This window comes from Manacus candei, unplaced genomic scaffold (genome assembly GCF_025592945.1).
Source record: "Manacus candei isolate 608988 ecotype Guabito, Panama unplaced genomic scaffold, ASM2559294v1 h1tg000014l, whole genome shotgun sequence".
Classification (NCBI taxonomy): domain Eukaryota; kingdom Metazoa; phylum Chordata; class Aves; order Passeriformes; family Pipridae; genus Manacus; species Manacus candei.
The window spans coordinates 12,723,220-12,735,907 of NW_026138062.1; the positions used below are offsets into that span (position 1 = coordinate 12,723,220).

Consider the following 12,688-nt stretch of genomic DNA (forward strand, 5'->3'; position numbering starts at 1 on the left):
GGGGATGGTTTGTTGTTAAATAATAGTTCTGTCTCTTTGTATTTGCTTTTGTTTTTAATACACAAAAAGCTGCAGGCAGACCTTCAAAAATACTGAGATAAACCTCAAAAATCCCATGGCAGTTCTGAGAGACTGACAGTTCTTTTACAAGTCCATTTCACACATAACCAACATGAAGTGCAAGTATAAATCTTTTTGATGAAGAGCACCCACATTTTCAAAGGGATACTTTACCTATGCTATTAAACCTAATTCTTCAAAAGCATTAATACTTATATACACTGTTCCTTTATAGATGTGAACTACATGGAGATTCATGTAATTTCTGTACTCAGCCATCACTAGAAAATAGCTTTATTTCTAAAAGAGTAAGATTTTTTAAAACCAGTTTGTAAAAAAATGGTGAAATTACTGTATCAACAGTTTCCTTGCAATAAGAAGAAAAGTTTAAGCAATATGTATAAAAGCAGAATTATATTTTAAAAATATTTGTAAGTCTGTAATTGCAGTGCTTCACGGAGGGAATAATAAAGTCTTGGAGTGCAGACTTCCACTGATGATTATTCAGGAAAACATTTAGAAATTCTAAGTATAGATCTAAATTAACAATACCTTGAATGTTTTGTTAAAGCAGTACACAGTCAGAATTGTGTATTTTTCTCTCTTTCTCTATGCTAGACACGGTGTAACTAAAGTCTAATAGATGATGTAAACGTTCTGATTTCTGGAGAAGATGTTGGCTTGCGAGAAGTTTAGGAATAATACACTTCACTTCAGTGCTTTTGTCTAATGTGTGAGCAGTTTGACTTTAGGAACCAATAATGCACTTCATACTTATTAAAAGAAATCACAGAAACAGTGTCTAAAAATGTATTGAAACAGACAGGAAGCAGACACACTCTCATAGTGAGTATGACTGCGTTGTTGGAAATGAACTGTGTCAGTACTTGTTTGTTAGTTAAAATAATGCCTCTGTGGCCAAGTTGGAGTCAAGGAAAATCCTTCACAAGTAGTAATTGAAAAAAGTAGACTAGGCTATGCCTGTTGAGTTTAACTGCAGTGCTATCTACTTAATAATGCTATTTTATTGAAGAATGAAAGTGATGGTTATCAAGCAAAGCTTCTGAAGTTTGAATTTTCTGTTTTGCTGGTTCCTTTTGTCTTCTCTTTGGGAAGTTTCTGCTTTAGAGGATATTTTCCTATCTGTACCTTTGTAGTACATTGTTTCAAAGTAGAGTTTCTGTCATCTTCCACATCTACTTTGATGCTACATTTTGAGCTGTCTCTCTTACTACTGTGTGAGTTCTCTCTCCTACCTTACAAGTGGAGGGGTGGGGAGTTATTTACTATTCTTGTTCTATTCATTATTCTAGAATAACTTTTTTAGAATACATGGGGATATAATTATAAGTTTTGTTTATAGATGGAAGTGGAGAAAGAGGTGAGAAGGATGCCAGCAAAATCACAACCTATCCACCAGGGGCTGTCCGCTTTGACTGTGAACTGCGAGCTGTACAAGTCAGTTGTGGATTTCACCATTCAGGTAAAAACAAATAATTCTATGTTAACTATAGCATAGATTTTTTTTTCATGTTGTCATACATGTTTTCACTGTTTTTTGTTTAATTTTCAATAAGTATGTACGCAGGAGTGCTAAAAATTGAAAATGTTTACAGTATCATTTTGTAGCCTACTACACTGTCATAGAATTGTAGAACATTCAGAGTTGGAAGGGACCCACAAGGATCAAGTCCAACTCCTGGCCCTGCACAGGACATCCCAAGAGTCACACCACGTGCCTGAGAGCATTGTCCAAACGCTTCTTGAACTCTGTCAGGCTTGATGCTATGACTGCTTCCCTGGGGAGCCTGTTCCAGTGCCCAACCACCCTCCGAGTGAAGAACCTTTTCTTGATATCTAGCCTGAACCTCCCCTGACACAGCTTCATGCTGTTTAATCACATTTAGGCTAAAGTAAGATCACCACATCACCTCCAGCCATGAAAGGCAACTCACTGTCCTTCAACAGTGAAAAGGACTATAAGTATCATAGATTGAGCTGCATCAGAGCTTGTAAGCGATTTTTGAGTCAGTTCAAAACATCTGTATAGCAGAGCTCTAGTCCTGCATAGAGGTGCTAGCTGTAATGGGTTGTGAAATCTCTAACTGTAGATCTCTGACTGTTTCAGTAGGAATCATTAACTTTGCTACTCAGAAAGGCTAATCAGCTCTGGTGCAGTGCCATGTCATATGCATATGTCAGAAAAATATTTTGTTGTTTTCCAGTGGTTTTGATGGAGAATGGTGATGTTTACACATTTGGATATGGGCAGCATGGGCAACTTGGACACGGTGATGTTAATTCCAGGTGAGCTGGTAATTAAAGGACGAGATTGTGTATTCTGTACTGCTGCATAAGAAATGACTAAATTTCTGGTTCTCTGTAGCTGGCAAGTGTGAAAATTCAAATATAGATCAAATAAAGTTGATAAGCTCTTGTTCTGAATTTACTCCCCATAATCCCCTGAATATAAATACAATAACAGTACTTTTGTACTATATAAGTAATTTGTTCGATACATGAAGGCTTCTGTGCCTAAGTATTAGCATAGCTGTGATAATTGAGTTTGAAATGCTTCTCTCTTTAATTCTCCCTACCTATATGAGAATGACATTGAAGTCTCATTGAGATTTCATTGTTTTTGTAAAATAGTACATATGGAATAATGCAAATAGTATGATATCGTAAACCTAGATTACCCTGTTTCTGTTAAATCATTCATAACAGTTCAGTTATGATAAAGTCTAATTCTGATCATCATTAATGTCCAAAATTAAGTCATGAAACTTTGGTCTAGCTGCATTTTGTAGTCGCTTATTTTGGGTGTTGCAGGAGAGTGATGTGTGTTATCTTTGTAGTCGATGGAAATAGAGAAGTCAACAGAGCATGGAGAGCTGTTTGACTAACTACTCGCTATTATCTGCCTTAGGTGTGCTCAGTAGCTCTGTAGACTTTATGGGCTTGATTTCCATTGACTACAGTGAGAGCATAGATAATTAAATATAGATGTCTTTAATGTGCAGCTCAATTTCACCCTTGGTATCTCATCATTAGAATCTCATCTGTTCATTAAAGTAAAAAAAATCAGCATCCTTCACTAAAAGGAAAAGTGATTAAGGTCTTTGGACATGTACATATACCATATAATGCATACGATGGTGGTTTTGTGTAGTAGGAATCTTTGAGACTTTGTGTGTGTCCAGTAATGCTCCGTATCCTTATGTAAGAGGCATACGGAGTGGAGCATCCATGACCTGTCTTCAGTTCTGTCGTTTCTCTTGTAGCAGCGAGGTAAAAATTACTGAACATCTGTCCTCCTAATCTCTTTGGAGACTTCCAAACCATTTCTTTTGTCGAGTTTCTGAAGAAATCTTCATCATCTTAAAACTTTCATTGGATTCACTAAGCCAAAGGGGGAGAGGAAAGAAAGAAAGAAAGGAATTATACTGGAAATGTTATCTTGTATTGACTGCTGTGCCTGATAATAGTCTCTAAACTGTTTACCCCTACACAGTTTGCGTTAGACTGGTGAATGCAGTCTGTGTTTCTTCCTGTGGTAGGGTTATATCACAGACAAATACTCTGATTTTTCCTTCTTGGAAGTTCTTGGATACTTGTTCCAAGCAACAACGTCTTTAGCTGGCAATTCAAGTTGCTGTTAGAATAAGACCATTTTCTGTCTTAAAGACTGAAGATATAAACAGCAGTGGCATTTGTACTGGTATCTTACTGTCACCTGTTTCCAACTTGGCTTTTTGGAAGGCTTCAGAGCTATTTGCTGTATTTTTCAGTATTTCAGGTAGTAAACCCCACATTGCTTATTTAGACAGAAACTGGATGAAGACCAAATGTAGTTTTAAGTGAGATCCTAGAAGAGAATATGACAAATCTTGTGCTGAAGGATAGTGCTTGACCAGAACTAGAAGCTGAGGAGGTACAACTGACTTGGCACTGACCTTCGTATCATTCTACATCAGACTCTAAAGAGTGTCTGAAAAAAAGCCTTGGAGAAATTTGGAGTATGTCCTATGCATGAGAACTGGCTATAGTACTATATTGCTGTTTAGCACCATCATTCAAATTATAATTTCTTCATTGATGTACTTCTTTTTCCAGCTTTAAGTAGAGATCTCTCCTCTGTCCTCACAGTAAGGGATTCAGAGAAGGAAACAGGGAATCCTTATGCAGAGTTCCACCTCAGTTGGGACGCAGTGGTGCTCAGATGGCCAGCTCCTGCCAGGTCAGTGGTATGTCAGTCATGCAGTGTGTCACATTGCCTGTATTGACCTCAGGAAGAGCATCATCTTCTGAATCCAGGAACTAATACTCTACTGTGTTTCTGGGAGAGAGAGAGAGGGGAGGAAAAAAGGGGAAGTAATATTTAGGCAGCCTAGCTCGTATATCTAAATAAGGGGGTCCTGAAAACAAGAACTCTTAGGGAAAATACAGGAACTCTTATTTTCATCTAAAGGAACCATCTTCATTGCCAGATAAAGCAATGATGTAAGTTTCTGGGCAGCCATTCATGACTCATTCTTTCAGAGACTTTTGTCTTGCAGTGTAAAGATTTAGTAGTAAGACTATATTTTTAAAAGCCTTGAAACTGCTTAAGTATTTTGAATTCTGAACAGCTGTCCAGACATGCCTTTCTGTTAATTAAGGACTAGACTGCTCTATTAGAGTATGGTAAACACCACAAGTTCTTCCTCCTACTTCAGTAGGAATGAGGTAGATTACATGCCGTATCAGTATGCTGGAACCCTTTAATTAGTCTGTGTAGACTGTTGTGAAATCCACAGTGGCAGATGTTGATGAGCTATTCACTAAATGAAAGATTTGTCAGTCTGTGCTTATATTCTCCTCAAATTAGCTGCTGGTGAATAGAAACTCAGTGGAATCAAGAAATGCTTTGCAGTATCTAGTCTTGGTGAAAAATAGCATGTCTTGTATTCAGGTAAGCAAAGGCCTGTTTTTTGCTGATGCTTCCCTTTTGTTATTGTTCAAAATTTGCCTGCATATTTGGTACAAACTCTTTTACTTCAGCACTACAGTAGCAAGCACATGACCTGACAGTCAAGCTCCAGAAATGAGATGGCTGAAATAAGATGATCTTGGTATAGAGTTTTGCTTCTGAAAGTTCAACAATAACATAAAAGAAAACTGGTCAGACCTTCCATAGATGGTCAGCCTATCTTCCACTTGAAGACAAAGAATAGAGACTATATCCTATTAATAACTCTAGGAGAAAAAAAGTGTTCCATTATCTGTGTTTGTTAGGACCATGTTTCTAGGTGCAGTTTCTGATTATTTTATTCCAGCGGTGCAGTGCAGGTCCTGTTTACATATTTTCACCACATTTCCAGTTCCATTTAAAATATAAAAATCTCCATTTTCTTTGTAATTCTATACTGTCCAACTCTGCTTGTTACTACTGGTTTCCTTTTACCCACTACCTCCTAACAGCCCACAGTGAACCTGTATTTACAGCACCACGGTCAGTTGCCCCAAGTGACACTTTATGGGACCTGGCAGCCAGCTGTTGGCTGCATAAGTATCACAAACAGCGGTTGTTTGTGCAGGATGAATTTTCAAAGACTGCATCTGCTCCCAGAAATGTTTACCCTTTGAGATGGGAGAGGGTTTTTGTGTACACAGCCAAAATGTATCTGGACTGTCTTAAGGATTCTGAATTACCTGATGTTACATTTTCCCAAGAGATCTCTGGTTACTTTCTGTAACGCTGAGGTTGGCGTTTTGTGATTGACCTGTGTCATATCCAGAAGTCAAGGATTCTGTGAGTTTGATGTGTCCTTTCACTCCATCCCAGAGGAGTGCTCCTTGCTTTCTTTCATTCAAATGGAGAAACCTTTTAGGTATTAAAACTTTGTCCGAAGAGTTTCTCATCTTCAGTGTCTGTTCTGAGCTTTCCTGTCTTGAATTTCAGAGGGATAGGGAAATAATAATATCACAGGTTTTAAATTCCATATGCATCAGTCAAACTGGCTTACTGTATTTTTCCAAATCTCTTCTCCTTTTATGAAGTGAAAATTAGTTTTCTGTAATTCAAGTTTATTTTATTGTATAGTTAAGTATCTTAAACTTTTTTTTCTCCTGTTCCTTTCTTAAGTTAATACACTGAAGTTGACCATTCCAAAAGCTGGGTGGTCTTAATGAAAGAGCTATTTAAGAGGATAATGTATTTTATCTCTCTACATTAGTTGCTTATTTGATTTTGCTCTGCTGCTGCCAAGGGGCTATCATACACAGCATTCAGATAACATTACTGATAGATTTGATTGGAAAAACAGGTAAATAGTTTTGGTGATAATAGCTTAGTTTTTAAGCATCAAATAGATGAAACGTTCACTACTTTTCTTTCTTTTTTTTTTTTTCACAAACATAAGATTGATAATTCCATGCCTGTAGTTACCATAATTTTTTGGGGGGGGGAGGGGGGAAACAACTTTAATAAAAATATTTCCTTTTAGCAGGATTGCTTTTGGATAAGTTGCTAGTTATGTTTTGTTTCTGTTTTGGTGCCTTTTTGAGCTTCTTTAAAGTTAATGAGAGACAAATATAAATTTTCTTTTGTTTTTAAAATGTTTCATGACTGATGTTGCTAAACTTTGCTCTGTCTGTCTGTGTATAATTAAACTGATGTCCAAATCAATGTGTCTGTAGACCAACAAAGGCTTCTAAATTTATGAATGTCATGCTGTGTATCCTCTACCTAATTTTATTCTGTCCTTCAGTCTCTCCATCTCCCCTAGTCATGCACAGAAAGCTACATTCACTGCCAAGGAATAATTTCTTCCTGTATACCTGTGTTCCTCCTGCAGGTCATCAACCTGTCTTCATGCTACATTCCACCTTTCCATATGTTCACATTTTCCCATCTACCCTTTTCCTGCTGAACTCATGATGCTTCCTCATACTTTTTTGACTTCTGTTTTACCTGCAATTCAGCCAAAATTAGAGCATTCAGATGACCCATCTTTTTGCACATCTGCTGCTAAACAATTGCTAGGTAACTCTGAGCTGACACTTTTTTATTCCAGTACAAGACAACCTGTTCTTAATTTAGATTAGCCTACTTTTGAAAGACTGTGTTTGAAAGTAAGTTTAAATAGTGTTGTTATTCTCTGAGGTCAGAGTTTCCAAACATAGAATTATTTGGGAATAACTTGTTCTTCAAATTCACAGTCTTTCTAACTCCACAGTAAATTTGAAGTCTATGTAGACATTCATCATGGAATTCTAAGGCTTGTAGGCTCCTGTTCATTTTGTTGAGATTGGGATAAAAATTTTATTTTAATATCTCATATTTCTTTTTATCTTTTGTGCTCTTTCTCTTCTGTCATCAGTTCAAGTTTTCTTTCTTTACTTCTTGAACTTCCTATTGTTTTTTTCCCTTCATTTTTACTGGAAGGGAAAATTTATTTTCTTATGCCTATCCATATTTGGGAGACAAATGGATTAGACTTTTTCATATTTCTCTGGAAAATAGTTTGAAGAGGTTTGTTCTTTATTGAGTCTGAGTTGGATGGGAGAGGGGCTGATGGAGGGGGTAGACCTTTATTTCTTCTATAATTCCCTACACAGTGATCCTGGGAGGCCTACATCAATATTGTTTCTGGTAATTCTAGTAGTGTACCAACCACATAAGGCTTCAATTGCTTCATAATGTGAAAAGGGGTTTTTTAAGTGCTTAACTGGTGTTGTCACAACATGATTTTTTCACTGCTATGTTTTGTTCCAATGTATTTTGTATACATACAAAAATACACAGTCACATGTAATCCTACAATTAAATATTAAGTTGATAATTTTTGTTCTATGGTAATTTCTGAGTTTAACTGAAGAGATTGTCCTCAGTCTTCCTTCTGTCAGAAGAACATAAACGTAACTATTTGGCACAGCCTTTCAAATCTCTGTTCATTTAAAATGTAAGATGTCTCTTGACTCTAATTCGCTATGGTATGTGAATCTAGTGAATATATTTCAGTGATTGAAATACTTATAATACTAATGTACATTTTAAATGTTGCATAAGCATGTATTGATACAGAATTAATTTATTTTTATATAGGGGATGTCCCACTTTGGTGCAAGCATTACCAGGTCCTAGTACACAAGTTACTGCTGGGAGCAACCATACAGCTATTCTCTTAATGGATGGCCAAGTTTTCACATTTGGAAGTTTCTCAGTAAGGAAATATTATTATTTACTTATGAGAATAAGCTAATAGTTAATGTATTGTTCAAAGACCTTTCAAGACTGCTTATTCTTGCTCTTACAGAACTGTGCATGACTTCTGCATGTCTTTTGTGCCTGTTATGTTATGAAACGTAGCCTCTAATGTTGTAGTTAGAAAAGCATGATGCCAGGTTTTTATACATTTTAATGAAGACGGTGATTTAAACCCTAGATTGTTTTATAAGGTGCACCAGTTTTCTCAAACTCTTATTGTTGCAAACTTACTTGCGTTGCCTATTCTGTTGCCTGTCTCCATTTGGTAGAAAAAATTGCCCTTGTTTCTTTCACAGAAACAGCAGTGAGTTGCAGAAGTTACACTAACACTTGAGGGGAGGGATTATTGTTCAGTATAACGCTTCTTAACTCTAGTATTCTTATTTCCACATGGTGTATTATTTTCCCATGCCCATGTGAAATCCATTCTTATAGTCACTAAATAAGCATTTAAACGTTTACTTCCCTTTGTGCCTCCTTGTCTTTGTAAATATGCCCCTCATTGCAATCTCTACAGAGATGAGTTATTTTTATATGTTTTTAAAACTAGGTATTGCCAAACACAACACAAGAGAAATTTTACCTTTTGAAATCTCTCTTTTTACAAAAAAAAAAAAATTAAAAAAAGGTGAGGACTGAAATTTTAGAAACAGAAAGTCATGTTTTGAATTAAAGTGAACCATAAGACAGCTCTGCAATTAGGCAGTATTTTGTTGTTTTGCAAACTTTAAGCAACAGTTGTGGTGTCAAAATTGACATGTTCATGTCAAAACTGACATGGGCCCATAGAAGTTTAAGGTGAAACTTGGCCTCTGAAAAACCAAATTCACTCTCAGAAACAGGATATAAAAGTCTGTTTGTTGACTGTGGGTCTTTTTCCTTTCTCTAAAATAAAAATAAATTTAGACCATATTTAGACCACTTGTACTTTGTGTCTGTTTTTAAAATTGTAATGCTTGAAAGTTTGCTGAAAGCTTCATAAAGTCAAGATAAAATTAAAAGTGAATACATTATTGAAAATGTCTTTGCTAAGTTTACTTATTACAGTGTTATGAAGAAAGAGAGATGAATAACATGCTGGACAGGATATTTGCTGTATATACATATTTCTTTCCCCTAACCATTTTAACTTTAGCATGCAATGCATTGCCTGTGGCTGAATGGGGTAAATGGAGTCTGAGCAGGTTTATTGTAGCAGTTCCTTCTATGTACTTAGGTACAGTATAAGAACTGTTGGTCCATCTCAATAACTAGTTGTACATGGAAATAAGGCCCCAGATGTCCAGATCAGGTTGTTAATGAACATGTGCAGAGGTGCTTGCTGAGGCATTTTATGCTTTTTTTAGCTTAAGTTTGACATGCTAATCGATTTTTAGGTACTTGTAAGAGATATTTGCTCTATAAAACTTACAGTCCATATAAGTTCAGAATTGAGTGGACCTTAGACTGTCTATATCTGAATATTTTTTTTTTCTTTTTAAACCATTCCTTTTTTAACCTTGAAGTTATTCAGATACTGAACACTGTAGGAGAACAAAGCTTTTGTATTTGACTCTGAAGATGGAAAGGAGGATTATCCATCATGGAGAGTTTGAGTTGCATTTAAAAAAAGTTTACTCAAAAACCTAACCGAATTAAGGAGGAGTATATCTGTCAGTAACTTGTTTCTTGTATTTAAATGTGTCATACTTCACTTAGATTAGCCATTGCTTTTTGAAGGTAGTTTTGTGGTAAACTTTCTTCCAGATGACCAATTTTGTCTGATGAAACTATCGAAGTAACTTAGTCATCTTTGAGACTTATTGTTACTGTCTCTTACTAATTCTTGCATTCTTTCTATAGAAAGGTCAGCTTGGTAGACCAATTCTGGATATGCCCTACTGGAATGCAAAGCCAGCACCTATGCCTAACATAGGCTCCAAATACGGACGCAAAGCTACATGGATTGGAGCGAGTGGAGACCAGACTTTTCTCCGGATCGATGAAGCTCTTATTAATTCTCATGTGCTTGCTACATCAGAGATATTTGCAAGCAGGCATATAATAGGCAAGAAGTCTTCTATAACATTTTAAATACTTACAGAAGTGTTGCAGAATAATAGAGGAGCAACAAGTCAAAAATGTGAATGGAGGGAATGAAAATATTTTGGCTTTCTAGTTTTACTGCACATGATGATCCTGGCTTCTTTAGAAATCAGTTTTATTAGAAATAATAATGTAAAAGCCTAAAATTTGCTTGCATTTAAATCTTACTACCTTTTTTTCTTTTGCTGTAGCAGTATATCTGTTCTTCCCTGTTACATTACATGCATTTTATATGTAAAAAGCATTAATGACTTGAGTCTTCATGTTTGTTTGCTCTTTTTGCTCCATGATCTAGGTTTGGTACCAGCTTCAATATCAGAACCTCCTCCTTTTAAATGTCTTCTGATAAACAAAGTAGATGGCAGTTGCAAAACATTCAATGATTCTGAGCAGGAAGACCTTCAAGGTTCTGGTGTGTGTCTGGATCCTGTCTATGATGTTATTTGGAGGCAAGTGTGGATTATAGCTATTAAAATAGCAGTATAGAAATCCTTTTTAAAATACTTTGGGAGGCTGGCGACTTGATTATACTAGTCATGTTTATGCTTATTTCCCTAGTAAATGAAAAACAATTTTTAATCTTCCATATATATTTTTCACACTTTTTGGATAATTTGCTTAAGTAAGCCCAAAACCAACATCTTTACTTGCCCAAATTTTTAAAATTTCTTTTATTTTCTTTTTTGCATCATTCTCATGCCAGTCTCATAGTATTTACAGAATCCCAATCTGTCCTCTTTATTTACTCCTTTTATTCCCTTTTCTCCATCTACTTAACACTTGACTGAAAAATTTTCTTGCCATACTCAGCTGCCACATGTCTATGTCTTAAATTGTCATCATTTTCTCAGGCATGAGTGGTTAAAACCTGAATAGGAGAAAGGGTGGAGCAATGGTGTTCTTTTCAGTTCTGACATTTTGGGAGGTCAAGAAAAGTACTTATTTAGATGACACAGACAGACAAATTAATTGTATTTATTTTACAGTCATTGGGGTTAGAGTCTTTGAGCAGGTGTAGGTTGTAAGCACTTGTTCCAAAACAGAATCATAAGATCCAATTCTTCTATAATGATTTAAAAACTACGTTAGCCAGGATTTAGGAGAGAAATTTGAACTGTCATCTGAGTTCCAGTAATGGATGATATTTAAATTTTTTGTAGACAAAACAAGAATGATCAGTTAGAATAAAGCAGGAAGCCAGCTAGTCTGCATTCAGCTGGAAAAGGTAGTACCACAGCTGTCTTCGTCCAAAATATTGAGATTCAAGAACGTAATAGCCAATTAACATTGAAGCATGCATATTTTTCTAGGCATGTTTCTTTTTGATGTGTGAAGTTCCTTGGATGGTTGTAGTTCTGCATTATGCACATCCCCAGAATTGTTTGAATCTCATTGGCTAGGTACCAATTCCTATTGAAATTATGCTGAGATTAGAAATAAGAGTAGCACTCACATTCCTTAAAGCTCTATCATGTTTAGCTCTCACTGAAAGACTCAAAAAGAGTCACCAAAAGACTCAGTTTGTGAAAAGTTCAGTTATCAATGGCCATGGGAATGCAGCAAGTGTCAGAGGAGAAAAGGTGGTGATACTCAACTTGATCTAGCACAAGAAATGGTAATTCAGTTTAAGAAAGTTCAAAGTCACATGATAGTATGGGTGAACATGAATTGAGATGTTTTATTGTCTTGCAATATTTTGGAGACTGTAGAACTAAATCTAGAGCTTAAAAACTGAAGAGTGGATTGTGGGAGACTGCAGATTTATTTCTCTCTTATCCCATTCTTGTTCAATAGAAAATATTAAAATAGTCTAAAAAGAAGAGACATGTTAATGAATATGCCTATTAGTAGTTAAATATTTGGTATATTATTATACCTGGACATTTTTATTCATGCCTCTTTAAGTGAGGGTTCAGTTTCTCGTACGGAGAAAGCGTTCTGATGACAGATTTTGAAGATTTTCTTCACAGCTTTGTGACTTATTCTTCCAGTGAAATTCAAGTGGTTACATGATTTTGTGTGTGTATCTAAACTTAAACATTGCTAACTTGTTGATATCCTGAATACCTATGATGTACTATAATGCTTTTAGTTAAAACTATTTGTTTCTCCATTAGATTTTTAGAACCATGTACCAATCGAAAATTCCTTTTGTGCTTATTCAGAACACTCACATAGGCCTATGTCTTTTAACTATTTCTTCCTTTTACATAATGGTTTCAAAGATTTCATTTTCTTCATTTTCTTTTTCTCCGTGTTAATTTATAGTATAGAAAGTCTTTGTATTCCCTT

The 12,688-nt window shown here is 35.7% G+C and overlaps 1 protein-coding gene across 14 annotated transcripts in view; it reads left to right on the forward strand.

Moving 5' to 3' along the window:
- The window catches only part of MYCBP2 (MYC binding protein 2), a 180,696-nt gene that overhangs the window by 70,707 nt on the left and 97,301 nt on the right, over positions 1-12,688 (forward strand). For all 14 annotated transcript variants that reach the window (XM_051780370.1, XM_051780383.1, XM_051780369.1 and 11 more), the window contains 5 exons: positions 1,424-1,543; positions 2,286-2,367; positions 8,150-8,267; positions 10,154-10,358; positions 10,692-10,845. In XM_051780370.1, the coding sequence (XP_051636330.1) occupies positions 1,424-1,543; positions 2,286-2,367; positions 8,150-8,267; positions 10,154-10,358; positions 10,692-10,845 (679 nt within the window). The remainder of the gene's footprint in view (positions 1-1,423; positions 1,544-2,285; positions 2,368-8,149; positions 8,268-10,153; positions 10,359-10,691; positions 10,846-12,688) is intronic.